This window comes from Archocentrus centrarchus, chromosome 8, assembly GCF_007364275.1.
Source record: "Archocentrus centrarchus isolate MPI-CPG fArcCen1 chromosome 8, fArcCen1, whole genome shotgun sequence".
NCBI classification, from domain to species: Eukaryota; Metazoa; Chordata; class Actinopteri; order Cichliformes; family Cichlidae; genus Archocentrus; species Archocentrus centrarchus.
The window spans coordinates 1198132-1222014 of record NC_044353.1 but is presented as its reverse complement, the minus strand read 5'-3'; the positions used below and the strand labels follow the sequence as shown (position 1 = coordinate 1222014).

Here is a 23883-nt window from a genome sequence, read left to right as displayed (position 1 = left end):
ATTATTATTACTGATTGTTATTGTCACAAGGACTAAGCAGGTTAATCACAGCTCTGCAGCTGCCCGACGGCTCTCCCAGCTTAAACTCTGAGAGCGGAAAAATGATTTCATATCAATCCACAAGGATTTTAAATCAAATGACAAACATGAAAACGAAGGTTGGTTTATCTATAATTTCAGTTTTAGTTAGTTATCGTTTTCCTTTTAATTATAGTTTTTATTTATTGCAGGTAATGAAAATGTTTTTCAGTTTTGGTTATTTCGTTAGTTTTCATTAACTATAATAACCCTGATATGAACTGAACGCACAGCACGCTGCAGAAAGTGAAGGTTCAGAAACTGCTGCTTTTAGCAATTCAGAACTTCTTTATCAGAGATTTCATGTTTCACACACTCAGTTTATTTTCATGTGATCACAAACAAACAGAGAAACGAACAGAACAGAACACAAACGTGCCGGAGAGAGAGGACGTCTGTCAGAGGAGAGGACTGCTGCAGAGGAGAACCAGCCACTCGGTCAGACGCAGGTCAGCTTTAGGAGGCTGAAACACACACACACACACACACACACACACACACACACACACACACACACACACACACACACACACACACACACACACACACTTTATAAGTCTGAGACCTCCAAGTACTACGAGCTGATCACAGGCTGATCATGTGACTATACAGTAACTATTTAATGAGAATAAAGTGAACAATAATAAACTAACAATTAAAAATGAGGGGAGGAGGCCCCGTGGTAGACCCAGGACACGCTGGAGGGATTATATCTCTGGGCTGGCCTGGGAACACCTTGGGGTCCCTCCGGATGAGCTGGAGGAGGTGGCTGGGGAGAGGGAAGCCTGGGCTTCTTTGCTTAGGCTCCTGCCCCCGCGACCCGGCCCCGGATAAGTGGGAGAGAATGGATGGATGGATTAAAAATGACTCGAATCAATCAACAGTCTTTGGGTTTCAGGACAACGCTTTCAGAAACGTCTCCTCTTGTCTCACATTTGTGAGCTGGAGCCAATCAAATGTGGGACACATTGCGACTCCCCCCCATGCTGTGCAACCCCCCCCGGGTATACGTGGGGACTGAGAGAACACCATCACTGAAGACTGATGCTCTAGCACACAATCCCCACGCTCTTATTTTGAAGGTTCGGCCCCTGCTAACCAGCTGGTCCTTCCTGTCTCCTGCAGCTGCTGATGGAAGTCCTGTCGACTCCAACCTGAACCTGCGGCGGGTTCGTGAGCAGAACCAGGAGCAGCAGAACATTTACTGTCACGCATTATTATGTTGGGGGTGCACTCACAGCCCCGAGCCTCCACCCATCAATCTGCCCCCTCCTCTTAAAGAAACACCTGTGCTGTTTGTTTAGAGTCAGGACAGCGCTCACCTGACACACCTGTGGAGTGCGAGCGCTTCACCTCAAAAATAAAAAGCTTCCTGTTACCTTCAGCCCAGATGTGTCCACATGTTGTCCGTCCCTCCGTACAGACAGCAGCCGAGCCCGCCCCCCGCTCGGGTAACCCTCCTCCACCTCCAGATGACACACCAGCGACGCCGTCTTCAGGTAGATGAGCAGGCGCTGAGCGGGACGCCAGTCGATGGCAAAGCTGGAAACACAAACGGCGATTTAAGCGTCGCGCCGTGTGAACGACGTCTGCAGATGTTTAGATCACTGACTGGACAGCAGACCTCACCTGGACCTCAGGCTCTGGATCTCAGACAGCAGCTCCGCCTGGCCCACGTAACCCTGCATCACCTCCAGCAGGGCGGCGCTCAGCTCTGCCCGCCGGCCCGTCAGACTGTCCTCCACGAGGCCGGCCATCCCCTCACTCACCTGCAGCAGACATGTCAATCACCTTCAGCTCTTCATCGTGCTCCTCACACGGTTCCTCAGCACTGAGACTCTTCAGTCATCTGACTCAGCCTGCAGCCTGCAGCCTGACATCACACACACACCTGTGTCCTTACCTGCAGTCTGAAGCGGTCATCGTGGCTCCAGGTGACTGACAGCCTCAGCGGCTCCAGCTCACCGGATGACAGGTTAGAGGAGGGGTGTGGCCTGAGCTCCACACATAGTTCTGATTGGCTGAAGGTAATCAGGGTGACCTGCATGACATCCTGTGTGGCAGAGACTTGTGCCTGCAGCCTGACAGGTGAACAGGAGGTTGAGTTAGTGACCAATCAGAACATCTGACAGAGGGGTCATGTGACTCTGTGGCACTCACTCGTCTCTGAGTCGCTGCCAGCTGATCAGGCGCCCCAGTGCCACCTCTGACTCCGCCCTCAGCTTGGCCAGCTGATGGTCACATGACTGCAGTGCATTCTGGGCCTTCAGCAGAGACTCTTCCAGCTGTTCACGCTGCTGCTTCTGCAGGAGATGAGGGGATGAGGAAAGGAGACAAGGAGAGAAGGAGAAGAAAGGTTTCCTCACATGACACCTCAACTTTCAGAGTTCAGACTTTATGTTTACAGAGGGATTCAGAGGTGGTGGGCGTGGTCAAGATGACACAGCATCACTCTGTGTGTGTGTGTGTCCATCACCTTGGTGTGCAGCTGTTGAACCAGCTGTGTGAGTGTGTGCCGTCTGTTGTGGATCTGTTGGACTCTGTCCTGCAAAGACCTGAGCAGCACCTCTGTCTCCTCCACCCCTGACCTGCTCCCCGCCTTCAGAGCCTTCCACCTGCCCCGAGCCCCGCCCTCTGACACACACACACACACACACACACACTGTAAGGATACGTGCAGCGTGTCATCAGTCCAGTTTAGTGTTAGCAAAGATGAGCTGATTTTAAAGACTCATATCTCCTGATGGAGCCCCAAGTCAGACTTTTAAAGATGGATTTAAAAGTTTAATTGATTTAAATTATTAATTAATGAATTAATTAAATCTTAGAGTGCAGGTGAATCTCCTAAAACTTCTTTGGAGGCCAAAAAATTTTCTGTGCAGGAAAAACCTGAAGTGTGGATGGAGAGGCAGGTGAAAACTTTACAGGTGAGACAACACCTCAGTGTGAGGGTGTACCTGGCTGTAGGGGGCAGGGCTGGATCATCAGTTGCTGGGCAGACTCCAGACCTTCCAGTAGTGACATCATGGAGTCCAGTACAAACAGCTGACGCCACAAAACCTTCTGCATGCGGCGGCTTTCCTGAACAAACAAGAGGATGGTTTTAATCCATCAGCTGCTTTCAAGCTTCAGCACAGAACTAAAGGAGTTAATCCGTCCATTCTCTGCTGCTCGTCAGGCTGCTCGTCAGGCAGGGTACACCTGGACAGGTGGCCAGGGCTGTCACAGGGCTAACACAGAGAGACAGACTCACACTTGCAGGCAGTTTAGAGTCACCAAGTAACCTAACCCTACTAACTGCATGTCTTTGGACTGCGGGACACACACACACACACACACACACACACACACACACCACCCATCCACTCTCTCCCACTTATCCGGGGCCAGGTCACGGGGGCAGGAGCCTAAGCAAAGAAGCCCAGACCTCCCTCTCCCCAGCCACCTCCTCCAGCTCATCCGGAGGGACCCCAAGGCGTTCCCAGGCCAGCCGAGATACATAATCCCTCCAGCATGTCCTGGGTCTACCACGGGGCCTCCTCCCGGTGGGTCACGCCCGGAACACCTCACCCAAGAGGAACACACACACACACACACACACACACACACACACACACACACACACACACACACACACACACACACACACACACACACACGGGGAAAACATGCCATGTGCAAAGCTTTTGTTTTACTGGATCAAATGTGAGTCTACTCAAACTTTTAAATAAATGTATTTTATTTAAAAATATGTTATTTTCTGTCTGTTTGACTGTGCCCCTGGGGTCAGGGTCGGGGTCAGGGGTTACGTGGAGCACTCTGAGCTGTTGTGCGGACTGAGGCGGACTATTTTCTGTCACTGACCGTGAGGAACAGCACCATCCGGGCCGCCTCGTCGCCGTCCGGCTCCGGGTCTCCGTGCGGGTCCAGCAGGACGGGATCACAGCGCTGCAGCGCGCTGCAACAAACACACAAACAAACGTCACTTACATGCGCCTCGGATACAGTTAGCTTCAGCTGCTAACAGCCGTTCATTCTCCTGGTTTAGATGTTTCACTTCCGCAAACCGCAGCGTGACGTACGGCCCGCGTGTGAGGACTTTTCCGGTGTTGGGAACAAACATTTATTGATAAAATTCATCAGAAAAAGGTGAAATTTTCACACTTACGCTCGAACCTCCGCCATCTCTGCTTTCAAATATCTACCCGGCAGCTGATTGGCTCTCTAACAGTGACGTTATAGGCTTTTAAGCCAATCATTGTCATTGTGTGAGGACATAGCGACACCCAGCGGTAAACACTGAAAACACAAATACATTAAAAACGTTTAACTTTAAAAAAAACTTTAATTTCATTTTTAATTTCATCAAGACATTTTTTGACTTATTTGTAACCGAAATAATCAAAATAAAACAGGAGTCCAAACAACTCTGTCTGTAAATTATTAGTAGGGGAAAATTTATTTAAAAATATGTAGGTTCATTATTTAAGAAGTGACATGTTACCTTATTAATGAAACTAATCATAGCGAAAATATTTTTGATTATTATCATCATGTCATAATTTTTAAAAGAAGAAGAGGCTTTTGGTGATTCAGGGGTTTTAACTGAAATAATCAATAAAATGAAATAAAGGTTTTAGTTTATGAATAAAATAATGTTTTTGAGCTTTTTAAAAAAAATGTGCTTAGTGTAAATTTTTTATTTTATAGCTAAAGAGCAGGGGGAGCATCCAGCTGTTCTCAGCTCAGTCCAAAGCTTGCATCTCTGATGGTATGGGGGGTGTATCAGAGGAACTGGCAGCTGGCACATCTGGAGTTGCTCCATCAGAGCTGAAAGGTTTCAGAGCAGCATGTGCTCCCATCCAGAGACTCTCCTTCAGGAAGGCCTTCATATTTCAGCAGGACGATGCTGAACTGCATCCTGCAGCTATTCCAGCAGCACGGCTTCATCGGAGAAGAGTCCAGGTGCTGAACTGGCCTGCAGTCCTGACCTTTGACCAGCTGAGAACATCTGGAGCATCAGGAACCCCAAAACAGGACTAAGCAGCCCCAGGACTGCTGAGCAGCTGGAATCCTCTATCAGACAGAACGGCACAACATTCCCAAAGTCCAGCAGCTGCTCTCCTCAGGTCCAGATGTTTACAGACTGATGTTAAAGGAGAGGGGATGCTGCACAGCTGGAAACACAGACCTGTGACAGCTGTAGAGACGTGATGATGCCATCAAACTCAACATGAGCTCAGACTTTTATTAAAATGGAGCTTTTCCTCAGTTTAAATATTTGACTTTTCTGTGTTATTGTGAATCAGATCTGGGTTCATGGTTTGCAGATCACTGCATTCAGTTTGAATTTACATTCACTCAGAGATCCGACTTCTCTGGATCTGGAGTTTTCCCGTCATCACTGTCACTCCACTGATCAGCCAGTCATTCAAGGATTTACCCTCATGTGAGATGAAACCCACATTTGAAGAGCAATGAATGCCTAAACCCCCAAATGATGTTCCCCATCCATAACAACTCCGTAATTCATGGAGGACGTTTTCTCATTGGAAAAACCACTCGAGCCAAATGTGAGGATTGAAAGAGAAAACACAGCTGTGTGATCGATACTTTTATTACACCAAATAAAGGTTATACAAAAGAAAATCATGAGCATGAAGAAGAATCAAAATGAGAGCAAACCAACAGCGGTACCAACGGGCCAATGAACAGACAGAATTCCTTGCTCTGTTTCCACAGGTACTTTAGAAGGAGCATGATGATGAAAGCATCACATGCTTCTGCTGCAGAGGGAAAACAATCTCCTGCTCCCTGTTTCCTGTCTCATCGTCTGCAGCAGAGTTCGGATGATGATAGAAAATGATTTTAAAATGTTTTTTCTTTCATTTTTCTTAGATATGGATTCAATTCAGGGTTGCACGAGGGCGGAGCCTATCCCAGCTGAAAGAAGCACCCCTGTAACATTCACACCTACAGCTGATTCAGGATCAAAGTCTTTAGACTGTGGGAGGAAGCCGGACACAACAGGGAGAATGGAAAGTTGTTCAGATTCATGTTTTCCTCCTGAACACCTGGAAAATCTACACTGCACAAATTTCTGTCAGAAGATCTACAGAAACCCACGATTTACAACAATTCTGTGAGCAGATAACAGGAAACATGGTTTTAAGAACCTTGTGAAATGATAACTTCTTGTTGTGTGCAGCTCTAACAAATGCAGGAAGTCTAATCAAACACAGCTTTAAAAGAGCTGTGCACTCTTTGGTTCTTTGGTTTCAACATGTCCCTGGAAGATGTCATTGAAGTGTTGTCGATGGTGCAGGCATACTGCTCCTTCAGGGCATCTTCATCAAGTTTCATTTTTTCATTACATTTGCCGAGACAGGCAGTGAGATGGAGGGTGGCTTCAAACCTGGAGAAAAAGAGCACCACAGACAGAGCCGAGGTTACAACAAAGAAGGGGACTCTGTCTTTGCTCTTTCCTGGGAGGATGAACGGGATGACGATGTGGTTTCTTCCAGGTTTACCGTGCTCATTCTCTAGAATCTCAATTCTTTTCCATGCACCATCTTTGGGTGGTTGTAGAGGACTCAGCATGATGCTGGGAATCTTTCACTGCCCAGCCTTCTTCATGGAATTCCACTCATTTGGAAGTTTGGTGGGTCGATGCATTGCATCAGGAATTTTGCAGCCTTTTTCTTTTCTACAGTAAAAAGCTCTGTGCTGAGTCTCCATGCATCCTGTAGCGATACCATACGCTGCATGTGCACTAAGATAACAGTTCCAGGGAGAATACAGGAGCACATCACTGAGGGTGGGCAGTGGCAGCAGGCAGTTGGCTGGGATCGTGGAGCCGTCAATCGCTCCATGTGCTACAAAGGTGATGTCAACAGTGTTGCAGTGGTTCTTCTTTTCTTCCTCCCAAATCTTTTCTTTCAGGAAATAAAACATATCCAAGAGTTTGAAGAAGGCCTCAGACTGTGAGTTTTCTCTCAGCCACTGCAGGACGGCTTCATCTTCACATCGTTTGATCACAAAGTCTATTAATGTTTTCCTGTCAACTCTGCTCCTCTGGCTGTTTTTTATGCAGTCTTCAACTTTGGCTAACACCCTAAACACTTTCCTGAAAGGTAAAATAAAAATTTTAGGCATGAAATTTGCATCTTCAGATTAGGTGTTCTGCTAAATCTACTTTGTCTCAAAATAAAGGCACAAAACCTCCCATCAGAACTCAGCTGAATCATTTTATTTCTAGAATTACACTTTATTTTGATCCTCACCAAATTTCCTCAAGTCCTCTGTCCATCTCCTCAGAGGAAGTCTGTATGGTTCGAGCGTTCTCTCTCAGGCACTTACTGCTTTCTGTCTCAGACTTTGCCAGCTTTATAGAATCGATAATCAGCTCAGGAACTGAGATTACAAGTCCAACTGCTCCTCCCGCGATCTGGTCATCAAAAACATACATCATTAATAACATCTCTGTCATGGTCCCAGCAGGCCCTGTTTTTCTTTCTCTTTAGCTCCTGCTCTCTGTCTCTCAGGTGGAGGATGGGTAGAGCCCTGGGTTTACACCCGTCCTCGTCTTTCTGCACACCTGCTTTCCATTTACATCTCACTTCTGTGGGATAAAAGGCCAGCTGAAACTTCAGTTGAAGCCAGCCGAAGCTTCTGCTCTTCTTCAGATTGTTGTCAATCTTTTGGTGTAATAAGACTCTCAAATTTCTGACTTGTTTCATGAGTGTTTCCTAGTTATCTGATCCTGTTCTTATACCCCTGTTCCTAGTTCTTCCTGGTGTGCACCTTGGCTGGATTCTGGTCACCTGCAACCTGAACAAATCCCTCATTGTCTTCCTACCCTATGAAGGACTTCCCTGCAACCTATAGCTGGCAATCCTTCACCCAAAGTCACCTTGGAAAACTCGCCTGACTCTCCACTGCTTCTGTTCTCTTGAACCACTTGAACCTTATCCTCAAGTGCTTTTGTGTAGCTGAATTTTTGTAGCTGGACTGATTATAAATCTCTAGATAACAACATATTTCAGTGTAATGTTCATGTGCTTTATCCAAAGCACACTGCTGAATCACCTTTAAATTATATGCACATTATTCACGTGTTTTTAGAAATTTGGGTGACTGTGAGGAGGAAGCCCCGGTACCCCACCAACCTGTTCACATCTCTACCCGTTTCTCTCCACTCGGCGACACACCCGCCGAGTGCCTGAAGCTGATTATAAGCTCTGAGGTAACCCAAGGTTTCCCCCACATATTCTCATGAAAGGGGCGGAGCTGGCAGTGTGCAACCTATTGAAAAGGAGCATTTCAAGGGTCATGATTTTTCTTCCATAGGAAATGATCCCTATGAGTGCCACCTACTCCAGAGATGTTATCAAATAAAAATCTATAAAGAACATAAAAATATAACAGCAAAATGCAACACTATTGTACACATTCTGTGTCTGAGTCGTGCTGCTGCTTATTTCTAAGCTGACTCTGAGACTTTAAGCACAGTGAAGCTTCCTGTGCCACAGCATGATGAAGGAGGTCAGCGTGAGATCAATGTGACTGACTGAACAGGTATGAACAGGTGTTCTTGGTGTGTGTCTGTGCTTCCACGGGTTAGTTTTCATCCTCTCAGCTGCAGACAAACACAGGCTCAGTCTGGGCACAGATCTGAGGTCAGCAGGTACAGTGTAGGGATCTTGATCATATTTTAATGTTTATGGAACAATAAAACTGTAGTAAAATTGTTTGCTGCCAACAGAAAAAGATCAAATCAAGGAATAACGTTGCATCTATGAGTCTACGACTCTTCCTGGTGTTCATCACCTGGTGCCCCTCCCACAGAGGTCCGAGTGTTCTGGTGAACTGATTGGTCAGTGGGCGGGGATTTCATACCTGTTGAACTCTTGTTTCCGACACCATGTCAATTTGATCCCTTTCCCTACCTATCCAGAGTGGGCTCTCATTAGATTTGTACTAATAGTACAGTTTGATATCTTTGGGAGTGCACTACATCTGTGATACTTACACGTCCAACTGCTTTTGCAGCTGCTTTTGGTCCCACAGAAGTTGCCATTTTAACTGCAAATCTGGAAAGTCCCACTGTGGACCTCAGCAGAAGAGAGAAACTGGTGTCTATGCCAGAAATCCTGTTTTTGGACAAAGCAGGGGTCATGTTGCACAAGCTGATGCTGTCATGTAAATGCAGTCCCTCTCTCTTGGCCATCGCTCTCAGGATTCGCTCCATAACATAATCATCTTCAGAAACATCTGCACAGGAACGAGCCTGCTGTTCTCTCCTCTGTCCTTCTTCTTTCAGTGCCTTCATGAGTTCCTCGATTCTGTTTTCAACCTTCTGAATCTCCTCTGCGATCTCTTCTGCTTCTTTCATGGTTTGATTTGAGATGACGGCAATAACGACCTCTGAACCCACATTGTTAGCTAAACTAAGTACAGATGCCACTGCTCCTCCTATAGCCAGTATAGGTATTGCGAGTCCACCTGTAAAGACTGATATGATGCCTGCTGCTGTGAGGGCATCTGCCCCACCTACAGACACTGAGCTCCCAACAACCTGACTGTTGTTCACAAGAAGAACGTGAACAACAGTCAGGTTGTTCACGTTCACAAGAAGAACGTGAACAACCTGACTGATGTTCACATTCTTCTTGTGTTTCTCCAGCTCAGCAGCCAGTGAGTTCAGCTTCTCTGCAGATCGTTTCTGGAGCTTCACCCAGAACTCGATTTTATCAAAGAGCACGTCGGCAACGCCCATGATGGGATCACAGTGAGGTCAGCAGCTCTGCGACAGACAGAGGGACATGGGAGGAAAAATACACAACGATGAAAATTTCACATTTAAAGATAAAACATCTCATGAGTTTAAATGCCTTTGTATAAACACATACTTTATTTTAATAAAAAACAAACTTGTTAGAATATGTGAGTGATAATAATGATAAAATAATAATAAATAATAATAATAATGAAATTAAATAATAAATGATCATCATACTCACATTGGACCTTCAGTTGAAGTTTGCTGTGTCTAAAGTCTCATCTGAGGGTTTACAGTAGTTACCTGAATGAAGGTGGAAATAAAACACACCTCTTTCTCTTTTTCTATTGGCTGCTTCAGAATCAGGTGTTACATACAACACCTACTGTACAAGTGAAAGAGAAAGCATTCTGTTTATGCTGGACAGTGATTGAACCTGAAGCTGCCCATCATAAAGTGCTGTCACAGATAACAGTAATTTAAGTTATCTGTCTGGGACTGAACCTGAACACGAGCACTCTGCATAAATAAAAAATAACAGTCCAAACTCACACTCACCATATTGCCATTATATTGTTATGGCTACCTACCCCATAGTTTTACCATGAGCTGATGCTGATTTGCAATTTGTTCTGTTCTTCAGGTAGAAATGAGATCTGCTTACCTGGTGAGGGCAGACTGGTTTAACACCTGGCACATTGTTGGCAGATATGAAATGTGAAGTTATCCGTAATATTGAAACTGAAACATTTTAAAAGAAGCTTTCATATCTAAACTTTGCATGGTATCAGATTTGTTTACCAGTCAGTGGCAAAAATTTAAAGACTTTGGACCATCATAAAGGAGTTTTGGATTCCTGTAAACCACCTGATTTACCAAGTCTAGTAAGAAACGAAGCTGAAGTTGGTTTCTGATTGCAGCTTCTGATTCGGGAAATGGCTAAAGGGCCATTCCACTTAATTTTTCGCTACCTTCAGCATCTTTAATCTGCTCTAGTTAAAAATATACAACACCTACACACTTCAAACCTGGATTAGATTATTGCAGATGCACTAATAGCAGAGTATTTAAAACCAAGTGTGTGATTTGTGAAACCTTTATCTGATTTGTGAAACTTCAACAAAAGGCGATTTCAGCACCTTTTTTGCATCTGGATCACATTAGAACTGCCCCAGCTCCAAAACTACAATACCTACACATTTCAAACCTGGATTATATTATTCTCAACTAATAGTAGAGTATTTAAAACCAAGTGTGTGATTTGTGAAACTTCAATAAAGGCACATTTCAGCACTTTTTTCCCATCTGGATCACACTAGAACTGCTCCAGCTCCAAAACTACAACGCCTAGGTAGAAATAGGTGAGGTGAAGCAGGGTCTAGGACCAATTCTATTTACATTATACATGCTTCCCTTAGGCAGTATTATTAGAAAGCATTGCATCAATTTTCATTGTTATGCAGATGATACTCAGCTTTATTTATCAATGAAGCCAGATGACGCACACCAATGAGTTAAACTGCAGGAATGTCTTAAAGACATTAAGGCCTGGATGACCTCTAATTTCCTGCTTCTAAATTCAGATCAAACTGAAGTTCTTGTACTCGGCCCCAAAAATCTTAGAAACATGGTGTCTAACCAGATACTTACTCTGGATGGCATTACTTTGGCCTCCAGTAACACTGTGAGAAATCTTGGAGTCATGAACAAAGGGGAAAAAGTTAGTTTAAACAAAATTCTGTTTGTTATGAAGCTGTTTTCTCAGCTCTTACATTTCTGTTGGCCATACTTCTGCCTCTCTTTCCTGAAAATTTCATTCAAATATTGATATAAAGTCAGAGAAAAAAACTTTTCTGCGTGTAATGCACTTTAAGATCACAGTTTTCCATTGATTATATGGTAAAACAGTACATGCTAACTGAGTGGTTAACTTCATTATTATTTGTGCCATTAGTGTGATTATGATATCAAAATGTAATTTTTTCCATTCTTTCTATCTGCACAGGTTTCAGATGTAACTGGAAAGAATGAAATTTTTTGTAACATACCTATTTTATATTCTCAAACTTGCGTTTGTGTGAAAGACTGTGTTTCAGCAACAACATTAGTGCTGGTAGTGCTAATGCTGTGCTTAACAATAATAATCTACAGATTAGATTATATATAATCTACATATTTACAGATTACTACTTCATTACTTAATTATTATTACTTCATTAATTCTGTTTTTGTATTAAGAGTGCTTGTTATTTTGTGCAGTGAGCATGCGCAAGTGCAGCAACAGGTCACGTGCTTCGTGGAGGAAAAATAAAGAAGTGTGTGCAGCGCGAAGGCTATCGGCTAACAGCGGAGCTAACGGTCCTCGCAGCGGAGCCCCGGGGAGTGAGAAAGCAGCCCGCAGCCAGAGAGCAGAATGAGCCAGACCACCGGGCGGCGGTGACGCTCACAGGTACAATTTATTCATCTCACCTGTCCGTGTGTGCACATAGCTAATGCTACAGCTAACCCTAACACTGAGCTAGCAGCCCGAGCTAGCGATGGCGCTAGCTCCGCATTCTAATCGGCAACCGAGCGGGGGGTTTGAGGTCCGACTGCAGACAGATGTTGGTCACAGCTGCAGACAGCTGGAGGAGAGCGCGGTGAGGAGGCTCCGCGTCCTGCGGAGAGCCAGGCCAAGGTAAGCGCGGAGCTACGTGCCGAGAAACGGCCCTAACCCCCGTTACCCCCAACAAATGGCCGGAGAGCCGAGCTGAGGCTCCGAGTCAGGCCCGCTCTGATGACCTGTGACAGCGGGGCCGAACCGGGCCGCCGGGATCTCTGCGGACCGGGCTGTATGCAGTAGGGTTATCCGGACATTCTGATGCGGTCCAGCTGTGGAGCTGCTCCTGCTTTCAGGTCTTACAGACTGGACAGGTTTACAGAGTCAGCAGGTGCATCCAGACTGCACCACCCCCCTGCCATCACAGGGCTCAAGCCTCCATCATAGGAGCAGCACTTCACACTGTGACACTGTGGCCCTCAGAAGCTGGTCTCAGATCTGTGAAACGTCGTGTTTCATATTGATGACCAAATCAATCGATCAGGGAAACAATGAAACGATTATTGAGTGATGAAAATAATGGTTGGTTTGTGTGTTTGTGTTTCAGGGTGATCAGGTGTGTGTTCTATCATCTGCAGGATGCCCATCCCTCCCCCACCTCCTCCTCCACCTGGGGGACCCCCTCCTCCCCCCACCTTCAGCCAGGTGAGGCTCCTCTCCCTCACAGTCTCATGGATGGATGTATGAGGGTCCTGTGTTTGTGTTTTTAAAGGACTCACATGTCTCATTAGAAACACAAAAACAAGCACAGAGAGACACAAAACAACAGTTTCAGTCTCTCCGGGCTGAGAGCTTCCTGCTCCTTCCTTTAATTATTTTAATGACAAAATAAAATATCTGTTAATTACAGTGTTCATTAAAAATGTAAATGTTAAATTTGCAGCTTTCAGACTGGACAGTATTAGTTCAGCTCTGATGGAGCTCCACCTTTGAATGGGGGGGGTCTCACAGCTGGGAGTTATAACACTCGGGACATAACTGATCATCTCAACATTGTTTGGGCTTATTTTTCATTTGAGGTTTTAAAGGCACAGAGGTGGTGGAGGTGGAGGACCCCTGACCCGTTCATTCCTCCCTCCACCTCCACCTGTCTGCCTCTGTGGTTCAAACACTGCAGGTTGTCCCTGTGCAGAGGTGTGTTACTGCAGCAGTTTGAGCTCTGAGAACACTTTGGATGTAAGTTAATCTCATTATTTCACCTCCACCCCCACCCCCCAGGCCAACACCAACCCCCCGAAGCTGAACAAGGAGGAGGCCAAAGGTCGCGGCGCTCTGCTGTCGGACATCTGTAAAGGCACCAAGCTGAGGAAGGTGGCGGTGGTAAACGACCGCAGCGCCCCGCTGCTCGACAGTAAGACTCAAACACCAAAGAGCCAAACACCCCCCACAGAGCACCCATACATTCGCTTATACCAATACCTACACCAGCAGCAGAGCCTGCCTAAACAGCAGGGGGTGCCGTCTGAGGAGCAGAAGACGACGGTCGGAGATAAGAGCCCCACTCTGTCGCTGGAGAGTAAGAACACCATCTTCTCTGGTACTAGAGCCTGCGTGCAGGAGGCTGAGCTCAGCGTTAAACAGCCGCCATGTTTCCTGCCCACAGAGGGAGGGGGGTAAACGGGGTCACACCCTCTGAGGTCAGCTGACCTGACAGCCACAGAGCAGCGGGGCTGAAACTGAGCATCAGCAGATCAGCTGCTGGTTTCACCCCACGATTGGGTCCTGTTGGTGTGAACCTCAGATTCATCAGCTGATTGCTTATGCACCATGTGACCAGCAGTCTGAACCCGGCGTGAGAGGGAGCACACACTCAGACCTGTGCAGATGATCATACCTGATTAATATCTAAAGCTATGGGGGACAAATGGTGGCTCGTGGTCCAAATGTGGCCCCCCCAGCAGAGTAATGTGGTCCCTGTCACAAGCTCATGTTCCACCTTCTCTTGAACAGCTGACATAAGTAAACATTTACATGCACACATTCTGCTGCGTGACTTTGATGTTTTGACACGAGTCCACAGTAAAACCAGGGTTTCTATTCTGGGCTCTGTTTGTCACACTTTGATTTTCCAACATTAAAGAAACAAAGCTGAGCTCCATCAGCACACAGTCTGATCTCAGTATCAGCTCATCGCTGAAGAGGAGCAGGAGGGTTAAAACAGCAAAGTCACAGCAGAGCCGACTCCTCTGTGAGGACACGTCCAGCTTCGGTCAGTTTGTGGCTTTAACTCGGCATTCGATGACCTCCTCTGTGCCCTTAATGACGAGTTTGGCACCGTATCAATGAAGACGCGGTTTATGGACCGTTAGAATAGCTACCCTGTCTGCGTCATCCACACTAACTTCTGATGCACTCCAGGGTTTTTGCTGTGGAAGCAGTGAATCAGATCAGGAAAGAAAAACAAGTGTTAGTCTGAGGGGACAGCGATTTACCTGCTTCAGTTACCTTTAGAGAGGAACTGTGTAGAAACTCAGACTTTTAGAGTTTCTAGTGCTGTTAACGATTTTCAGAGGAAAATATCAAAGCAAAGACAGGGTTTCCGCGGGGTAGTAAAAGGTAGTAAAAGGTAGTAAATTAAATGAGGTCAAATTAAGGCTAGTAAATGGTAGTAAAAGGTAGTAAACAAAATTTGCCTTGGTAGTAAATTTTTCATCACCCCTTCAATATATTTTGACTTTTCCATTGATGCAGACTTTTTGTTTTAAGTTCGTTTAACTATAAGATCTGTATAGAAATATAACTACTCAGCAGAACCTGAGCTGACGTTGATAGACGAGCGGTTCCACTGTCCGATCTGCTGTGCGCATGCGCGGAGTCATTTTGCGCCTCGTCATGGGAAAATGTAGTTTTCACAACTTTGGCTCGATGACTGGCTCAACCCTCCGGAGTGCACGGACGTGCTGGCGTGTCAAAATGACATCGCCGATTTTAGATGACGTAGCATCGGGACGCTGCTGCCATGAACCTTCAAACTATGTACCAGTTTTTAAATTACGTTGATAGGCCAAATAAAACCAGAGTTATGCCCAATAATTTACGCCATGCTTTTTTCTGTATATCGTCCTCACCTACGATGCGCGTTTTGTGCAGAAATAAACGGCGAAAATGTGAGTTTCGCTAACAGGAAGTGCTTGCTAATAAAAACAAAACAAAAAAAATTCCCGACAACCCCTTTCCTATTGGTGGAAAAATCAACCAATCAGAAAATTATGTGGTAACACGATGCATTTGGGTGCATTTGGCTGCTGCGGAGCAGGTGAAAAATTGGTAAAAGAGACATTACTGGCAAGTTTTGCCTGTGATGGGCCCCTCAGTCTTGTGGAGGACAGAAAATGTTTTTTGAGGTGGCAAAAATAATTTGTGTAGCATCTTAATGTGAGTCCTGATTGCTCTGCAAATAGTTGTTCACAAAAACACCTGAGGCCTTTCCTGCATTTTAATGTGAATAGTTGTATTTAACTTTATTTACTATATTTTTACACAAGTTTTGCAAATTTACAACTTATATTTGCATTTTAATTGTAAAAATAATTGAGCATGTTTCTGATTTTTACAGTAAAAAAACTTTTTTTCTACTCTGATTTTATGTTTTTATGTGATTGTAAGTCCAATGTCTTAATACAGTATGTCAAAATGAAAGAAGGTAAGGTAAAGAAGGCAAGGTAAACAGTTTCTAAGGTCAACTATGAAGCTAAAAACAAAAATAGTCAAAAATGGCCAAATATACCCCGGACCCCAGAGGTTAAGCCGGTCGTGGGGAATGATCAAGAGGCGTTTTGGAAGGTGTGCAGAAAAAATATAAATTTGACCTGAAACGGTGTGATGCCGATCAAATCACACCGAGCATCCACCGTTCACCAGCAGTGGATTCGTGCGCGTATTGAGCAGATCCGTATTTTGTCTTTTGGTGCTACACAAAGTGCTGCGACTGCAACCTCAAGGTCAGCTACGAGCACAAGTATCACTGTCACATCTCAGCAGCAAACCAGTATTCCAATATTCTATTGGAAAATAAATAATCGGCTTGTGAAACTTGAATTTCATTGCATTTTGTTTATATTCTTAAAAAAACAAATTTAGATAGATTCAACTCATTGTCGTTGTGCGAAATGATCCAGAGACGAGCATCTGCGGTCATGCTGCCAGAGACCGGCACTGCTGTTAAGCAATGTGGTTTAAGTGTCTTGCCCAAGGACACAACGCAGCACAGGGACTCAAACCGGCAACCCACCGGCTGCAAGACAGGTGCCTACCCACTGCGCCACTTTTCGAAATGTGTTTGGAATATTAATGTGTATGAGGTCTTAGTCAAGACAAGGTCAGAGTTACACCTTCAAGTAAGTGGGATAAAGTTTTGTCTTTGGTGAGAGATGGGCGATCATCTTACATGGCTTAGTGCTGTGAATCCACCGCTGCCCCAAAAAAGGCTGCTGCTCGATTTCGTCCTGGTAGTAAAAATATTTTAGAGGTAGTAAAAAAAGGTAGTAAAAGGTAGTAATTTAACTCTAGGATTCCTGTATAAACCCTGAAAGAGTTCCTGTTTAAATGGAGCAGTGAGTGACGGTCATTGTTGAACGTGTCATGTGGCAGCCTCCGCCCGTCATCCGTCATCACACTGAGGCTCAGCTTTTACATCCACACACATGATGTCCCGTCAGGACTTCCTGTTTGTTCCTGTTCTCCCTTTTCCTGTTCCTCCTCATCCGATCCGCCCGTTCTGTTTGTGTCGGCTCTGAGCCTCCTTCATGTTTCTGCTTTAACTTCTCTTCCTTTCTCCGCTGAGTTCAGACTAACTTCAGGTCAAAGTCGCACAGCGGCGGCGGCGTGTGGGCTCGGGGGCAGGTGACGGAGCGGCTGTTCAAACAGATGCTGCAGCTTCCTGCACAGCTGCTCGTGAACCGATGATGCTTTCTGCTTCTGCTGCTGTCTGTGTTCCTGCTGTTTAAATGTCTGCCGTCCACACTGCTCACAGTTTCATCTCAAACCCCCCCGTCGTGTGAAAGCACGGCTGTGCGTTCCTTTGGGGAACACGCCTCCACACTTTATTGATCTGTTGGTTTGCAGAACAGGAGAGAAAACAGAGATTATTAAAAGTGCGACTGACACCAAATATTTACAGCCAGGTGTAACTCAGCGCCTCCCTCGGTGATCCCCCCAGGGTACATGAACACCCCCACACTATATTTGGTGATTCAGTTCTGGCAGTCATCCCTCTCAGGCAACAGTTTACCCATGTACAGTCCCTCTGCTCTTATTTTGAAGGCCTCAGTCCTTCCTGTCATTTCCTTCCAGGCTGGCTTGCTGGTGTTGGTCATTCAGAAACCTTCATGCGGATTATTTAACACGGTTATTCATGAGCTGAACAAACGTCAGCGCACACTGAACTTGTAACTTTTTGGTCTTTTACTCTGAAATTTAAATAAAACTCAAACTGAATAAAAATGAATAAATGATGGAGGGGGGGGTCAGGTTTCTCTAAATGTGGGAAACATTTGAGTTACTGGAATGAAAATAAAAGCTGTGGTGGGGCGTCCATTCGCTCATCACGTTTTAGTTGACAGCGCGTCACTAATGGCCCGTCCAAGTTGCCGTTGCCTAGGTAACCCTCTAACGTTTTTACCACCCTGTCACGTGTCAATCAGTGGATGGAGCACGGTGGTGTTTGCAGCAGGCGGATGTTTCCGGTTGAAGTGCAGGTGGGTGCGGCAGGATCTGTTAGCCTGTTAGCTCGTATGCAAACACACCTGCTGATGCGCAGCTTTCAGGCACTTCCTGCTTACCTGCAGTGGGCGGCAGACATCTTTGATCTGACTGTATGGCATGAAGCCTGCTGAGGGCTGCACAGCTCTGCTGCTTTCACTGCTGACGGGTCGTTCTGCTTCCTTGATCTGTGAGTTTGTGCTCAGGCCGGCTGCACCGTCACATGGGTTAGCATTTCCACTTCCTGTTCCCTCGCCTTGAAGGCAGCGGGTTTTTGTTTCCGTGTCTGAAGATAAGCTTTGCAGTTAACACCAGTGAAGTAGCACAGAGTTTATTTCAGCTGTAAACCCGGGAGTCTCTGGGGATGGACGCACTGTAGCGCCTCTGCTGGACGGCAGAGGAACTGCAGGTGTCGCGGGTCAACGAGGTTAATGAATAATCGCTCTGACATCACTGAAGTCAGCTCGTTAACTCACTGGCTGTGAGAGGAGGGAAGCGGGGCGGTGCTAACTCTGGGAGCAGAATGATCCTTCAGGTAAAGGTGAAATATAACAGATGTTTTATCTCACAGGTGGGCGGGGCCAGATGGAAAATAATTCTGCCTGACTGTGGGTGTTTCACAACTACTTCCTGTAGCGAATCAGACAGCCCTGATTATGGGACGTTTTCAGTCATCATGAAGTCATGTGACTCTGGCTCCTCATCTTCTTCCTCTCCTGCCCTACCTGACAGATAAAATGTCTCCGGTTTGAATTCCTGACTGATGCAGCCCTGATGATGTCACCTGTGATGTCATAAGTTATAATCAGTGTGTTTTCGACTGTTTGTTATGCTGGCGATGATGTCATCGGAGCTGCGTGGGAGCGTAAACACTTGAACTTAAAATCTCACTTCATCTCACCTCATCTCACCTGTCGTGGTCACCTGGCCTCACCTGCATCCCACCTTACACACTAATTCATCCTGTGATGTCAGTGATGTCACCGTAGTGTCTTAGCTGTGGTGTCGGTGTAGAGCAGTGATGTCACACACTCAGGAGGCAGAGCCCTCACTCACCTGCCCAATGGTTGTGGTTTTCAGAGCCGAAAGGAGGCGGAGCAGCAACTGCAGGAGCCAATGGGAGTGGAGCTGGAAGTCCATCTGGTTCTGCTCCACCAATCGGAGGCCTGTTCATCGGCGGAGTTCCCAAACTGAGACCAGTCGGAGGTGAGGTTATTTTCTACCTATAACAATTTTATTTTTTTCATATTTTCAAATTGGTTTTATTTATTTTCAGATTTTTTTTTCCTCAGCTGTTTAAAATGTCTGAAATTTATTTTAAATTGTTTTTGTTTATTTTTAAAAGTGTAAACGGGTATTTCGTTGCTTAGATGTTTGTAAACACTGTGATGTTATTTATCGTAGATGGCGCCGCTGGTCGCTCTCCCTCCACTCGGGCCGCTGCGCCCCGCCCTCCCAGCCAACGCCACGATGATGCAGAGAGCCCCTCCCCTAAGGCGTCGTCACCCATGGAGACGTCTCGCACGCCACGTCCTTCACTCCCCAACCTGTTGTCTTCTCCCTCCCCCTCCTCCCCCTCCTCCGCAGCCTCTTCCCCCTCCACCGGCATGAAGCACTCTTCTTCTGCCCCTCCTCCACCTCCTCCTCTGTGTCGCCGAGGTAACGCCCCCTCCCCCCCCATCTCCTCTTACAACAGAGAGAAGCCCCTCCCCCCAACCCCTAACAACACCCCTCCGCTACCCTCCAAACCTCCACCATCTCCTGGCAACAGCAGGCGCCCTCCCACCTCAGGAGGAAACCCTGTCACCTCCTCCACTTCTCTGGCTCCGCCCCCTCCACCATATCGTATTAGTAACGGCCCAACAGGTGGCGGCGGAGAGGCGCCCGAGCTGCCGCAGCGCCACAACTCACTCAGCAATAAGAGGCCCGCCCCCTCACCAGGAGGCCACACCCCTTCCCGAGGCCCTGCCCCTCCACCTCCTCCAGCATCACCTACCCCCTCCCAACAAGGCACCAGCAGGCCACCGCCCCCTGTTAGAGAGCCGCCGGGTCGAGGAGCAGGTGAGCGTTCAGCACGCAGGTGATGTCATCAAGTTGCACAGTAAATAAGGCTCCAGGTTTTCATTTCACCTGTACTGATCACCTGTATCCATGTCTCCTCAGCTCCTCCCGTTCCTGTCCAGACGTCGTTAAGGGCGGGCGGCAGAGAAGCGCCGCCTCCCCCGCCTTACAGGACACATGGTAGCCCCTCCCTTTCTTCTGATCCCCCCACCCGAGGCAAACCTCCTCCCCCGCCCTCCCGCACCCCGGCCGCTCCTCCCCCGCCTCCCCCCCCTCTCCGCAACGGACACTCCTCCTCCTCCATCCCTCGCTCGTTTGTGGGTGAGTCTGAGTCTCCGTCAGACAGCAGCAGGTGAAGCAGGCGGTGCTTCTCCTGCTGCTGTTACTGTTTCATCTTCATCATTCTGCTCCTCCTCTTCCTCCTCTCTTCCTGTGAGATTTTCATGAATTATAAAATTAAAAGTCTGTTTGTAATCAGTGAGGTGTGAGCGGAGCACCTGCAGCACAGAGCGGCTGACTCTCTCTCTCCTCCTGCAGATGATTTTGAGTCCAAGTATTCGTTTCATCCTCTGGACGACTTCCCTCCCCCGGACGAGTACAGACACTTCACCAAGATCTACCCGAGCAAGGCCAACCGAGGTACGAGTACGACTCCGTGAACCAGGATCACGGAGTCAGTTAGGATGACACTGAAAGAACCGGAGAACCTCCGTCCTTTCTGATGGACGCGAGGTTCCCCGCAGAACGTCTTCACTTCTAACATTTTTATTTTATCCATTATTTTATTTTAGTTTGTTTGTTTGTTTCAGTGATGAGAGGAGCTCCGCCCCTTCCTCCAGTCGGGAGGTGAACCAGGAACACCCCACAGAGCTGGAACCGACACACACACAGAACACACACACAAAACGCATACTCTAACATAACACTCATTCACACACACACAGAACACACACACTCACACACAGAGAACACACAAAACGCACACACACAAAACACACACACAGAACACACACACAAAACGCATACTCTAACATAACACTCATTCACACACACACAGAGAACACACAAAACACACACACACAAAACACACACACAGAACACACACACAGAACAAGCACACTCAAAACACGCACGCACACACACACAGAACACACACACAGACAGAGAACACGCACACTCACACACACACACAAAACGCACACTCTAAAATAACACTAACCCACACACAGAGAACACACACACACTCACATACACACACACACACAGAACACACTCAAAACACACACACACAGAACACACTCAAAACACACACACACACAGAAAACGCACTCTAAAATAACACTAACACACACACACACAGAGAACACACACTCTATATAATAACACTAACCCACACAGAGAGAACACACACACACTCACATACACACACACACACAGAACACACTCAAAACACACACACACACACAGAACACACTCAAAACACACACACACACACACAGAACACACTCAAAACACACACACACAGAACACACTCAAAACACACACACACACAGAAAACGCACACTCTAAAATAACACTAACACACACACATCCACCATCCTGTTCGAGTGTCCGGCTTCGTCATCCTCGCCTTCTCCATCGCTGCCTCATCTACGCTCACAGCTGATTGGCTGAGAGAAGTTTGACAGAGGGACAGACTGACCAATCGGAGAGCCCGGCAGGAAGACCCTCTGAAGGACCAGATTTAAAGGGCCAGTCTTCAGAGAGAAACGTGAAGCAGGAGGCGCTGAGCCTCCTCCTCCTCCTCTCTGCACTGTTAACTCTGATCGATTTTTATTTTTGCACCGGCACTTTGTGTTTCTGCAGACTTCTGCACGGACATGTGACCCCTCAGTACCTGAGGAGGTGTGTGGTGAGGCTCAGGCTGGATTATGAACATTCACTTCCAGAGTAGGTCAGCATTTTTGGGGAAACTTTTTATGAGGAATTGATTAACAGAAGATTAATCATTAGCTGTTCTAATCCTTGATGAGACGAAGAGTAAAAAGATGAAGTCAGATTCACTGAAATGTTGAACTGCTCCTTTAATGCTCAGCAGCCTGAATAAGACTGAAACGCAGTGACGTTTCCTTTAGGAAGCTGGACCTGAAATCACTTCCTGTGAAGTTGGACTGTTGTGACGATGAAGGATGAAGACGTTCTAATTACTCACCTGCTTCATCATCATCACCTGTCGGGTGATGTCATTGACCTCTGTCCGGGACTGGAGCCAGTCTGTGGTCTTTAAGTGCCAAGTTTGACCGAACTAAACCTGATGAACTCCCCTGGGGTCAGCTGACTTCTCCTGCTGCAGGTCATCAGCGGATCATACCATATTGGTGGACTGTGAGGGGGGTGATGGGGCAAACCATCACAGCTAGACTGGAAGTCTCCCACCTGCAGCAAGGACTTCCTTCCTTCCTTTTTTCCTTCCTTTCTTCCTTCCTCTCTAACTGCAAACTGAACTTGGTGCATGTCGTCTTTATCTAATCTGTGTGTGTGTGTGTGTGTGTGTGTGTGTGTGTGTGTGTGTGTATGTGCGTGTGTATGTGTGCGTTGCATGATGGCATCATTTCATTTTTTTCTCTTGAACATGCAGTGTTAAATAATTACCCATGATGCAGAGCGGGTGGGCGTGGAGCCGGCATCTCGTCCTGATTTCAGGAAGTTCATTATCTTTCTTTCAGATTAAAATCAGGAAGTTGCGGCTGAAAACCTTAATTAAAAACTGATTATAAAATAATCATTCAGGATGATTTTACATCAGAAATTGTTAGAAAAAAGTTTCAGTAAAAATGAAAAAAGTTTATTTTAAAAGTCGAGATTTTCAGAATAAACGTTTAAAAAGTTCTGAAAATATTTGGATTTAATTTGTGGAAACTTTGATTTATGGAAAATTCTTCAAATGAAAAGTGAGAACGTTAAAATCTCGGCTGTTTCCTGTTTTTGTGCAGACGCTGAAAATCTTTGTTAAATGAATTTTTGGAGTCCCTGATGATCTTCTTCATCATCAGCAGCACTTTATTTTGTACCGTTTGTGTTTCTAACATGTTCTCGTGTTTAATAACTGCAGCTTTGCTCTGGTGACGGTTTTTTTTCGTCTCTGTTTATCAAATGATGATTTATTTCCATCATGTGACATCATGAAGACTTTTTCTTGTCTAACATTTGAATTTTTCCCCCTCGTGAAGCTTTTTTCCCATCGTGTCAGACTCGTGTGGTCAGACTTCCTGCCGCTCAGTCATGTGACCTGTTTGTAGTTTGAGATAAAGGCTGGCGGGGCGCCGCTGCTCGCCCTCTCTGCATGTGTGCCGTGTTTGTGAGTGAGCTGGATGTGACGGGATTCTTCCTGTTGTTCACTGATGATTGTGTTCCCGTGTGTCAAAGGTGCAAACACAGATAAATCTCCGAGCTTTGTTCAACTTCCGTGTTTTACCCTGTTCACGTCCCGTCAGTGCCTCCACTGTGCAGGCAGGATAAATCTGTCTTTGTTGATGCATCTTTAACTGCAGCAGAAACCCCCCCCCCCCCCCATGCCTCGTCTGTTTTGCCTTATAAACTGTTGGACTCTGTAAAAAGCTACTAAACGCTCGTTAGCTGTAATAAGGTGACCTGTGTGCTGCAG

General features: G+C 46.3%; 2 protein-coding genes across 6 annotated transcripts; one reads left to right on the top strand and one right to left on the bottom strand.

The window, feature by feature from the left end:
- Positions 1-377: 377 nt before the first annotated feature.
- LOC115785117 (uncharacterized) lies at positions 378-4296 on the bottom strand. 2 transcript variants are annotated; one of them, XM_030736590.1, is made up of 9 exons: positions 4247-4296; positions 3943-4036; positions 3036-3159; positions 2555-2712; positions 2239-2381; positions 1982-2159; positions 1708-1847; positions 1458-1620; positions 378-542 (listed from the first exon to the last, which is right to left on the bottom strand). In XM_030736590.1, the coding sequence occupies exons 1-9, from the start codon at positions 4261-4263 to the stop codon at positions 477-479; spliced, it is 1083 nt and encodes a 360-aa protein (XP_030592450.1). In that variant the 5' UTR covers positions 4264-4296; the 3' UTR covers positions 378-476. The 2 variants fall into 2 exon arrangements, with proteins under 2 accessions (XP_030592450.1, XP_030592451.1); XM_030736591.1 differs by lacking the exons at positions 2555-2712; positions 3036-3159.
- A 7871-nt stretch (positions 4297-12167) lies between these two features.
- On the top strand, positions 12168-21518 carry wipf2b (WAS/WASL interacting protein family, member 2b). 4 transcript variants are annotated; one of them, XM_030736461.1, is made up of 9 exons: positions 12168-12308; positions 13006-13103; positions 13677-13974; positions 19239-19364; positions 19563-20219; positions 20322-20540; positions 20757-20858; positions 21029-21111; positions 21474-21518. In XM_030736461.1, the coding sequence occupies exons 2-8, from the start codon at positions 13038-13040 to the stop codon at positions 21067-21069; spliced, it is 1509 nt and encodes a 502-aa protein (XP_030592321.1). In that variant the 5' UTR covers positions 12168-12308; positions 13006-13037; the 3' UTR covers positions 21070-21111; positions 21474-21518. The 4 variants fall into 4 exon arrangements, with proteins under 4 accessions (XP_030592321.1, XP_030592323.1, XP_030592322.1 ...); XM_030736463.1 differs by lacking the exon at positions 21474-21518 and having other exon boundaries at positions 13677-13809; positions 21029-21187; XM_030736462.1 differs by lacking the exon at positions 21474-21518 and having other exon boundaries at positions 20322-20399; positions 21029-21187.
- The last annotated feature ends 2365 nt before the right edge of the window (positions 21519-23883 follow it).

Excerpts from the sequence above, each read along its gene's own strand:
- wipf2b (XM_030736461.1), top strand. The coding sequence starts at position 13,038 with ATGCCCATCCCTCCCCCACCTCCTCCTCCACCTGGGGGACCCCCTCCT. Across the intron at positions 13,975-19,238 it reads CCCCACTCTGTCGCTGGAGA|AGCCGAAAGGAGGCGGAGCA; the intron begins GTAAGAACACCA and ends TGTGGTTTTCAG. Across the intron at positions 19,365-19,562 it reads CAAACTGAGACCAGTCGGAG|ATGGCGCCGCTGGTCGCTCT; the intron begins GTGAGGTTATTT and ends TATTTATCGTAG.
- LOC115785117 (XM_030736590.1), bottom strand. Across the intron at positions 2,160-2,238 it reads TGGCAGCGACTCAGAGACGA|GCTGCAGGCACAAGTCTCTG; the intron begins GTGAGTGCCACA and ends TTCACCTGTCAG. Across the intron at positions 1,848-1,981 it reads ATGACCGCTTCAGACTGCAG|GTGAGTGAGGGGATGGCCGG; the intron begins GTAAGGACACAG and ends TGTCTGCTGCAG.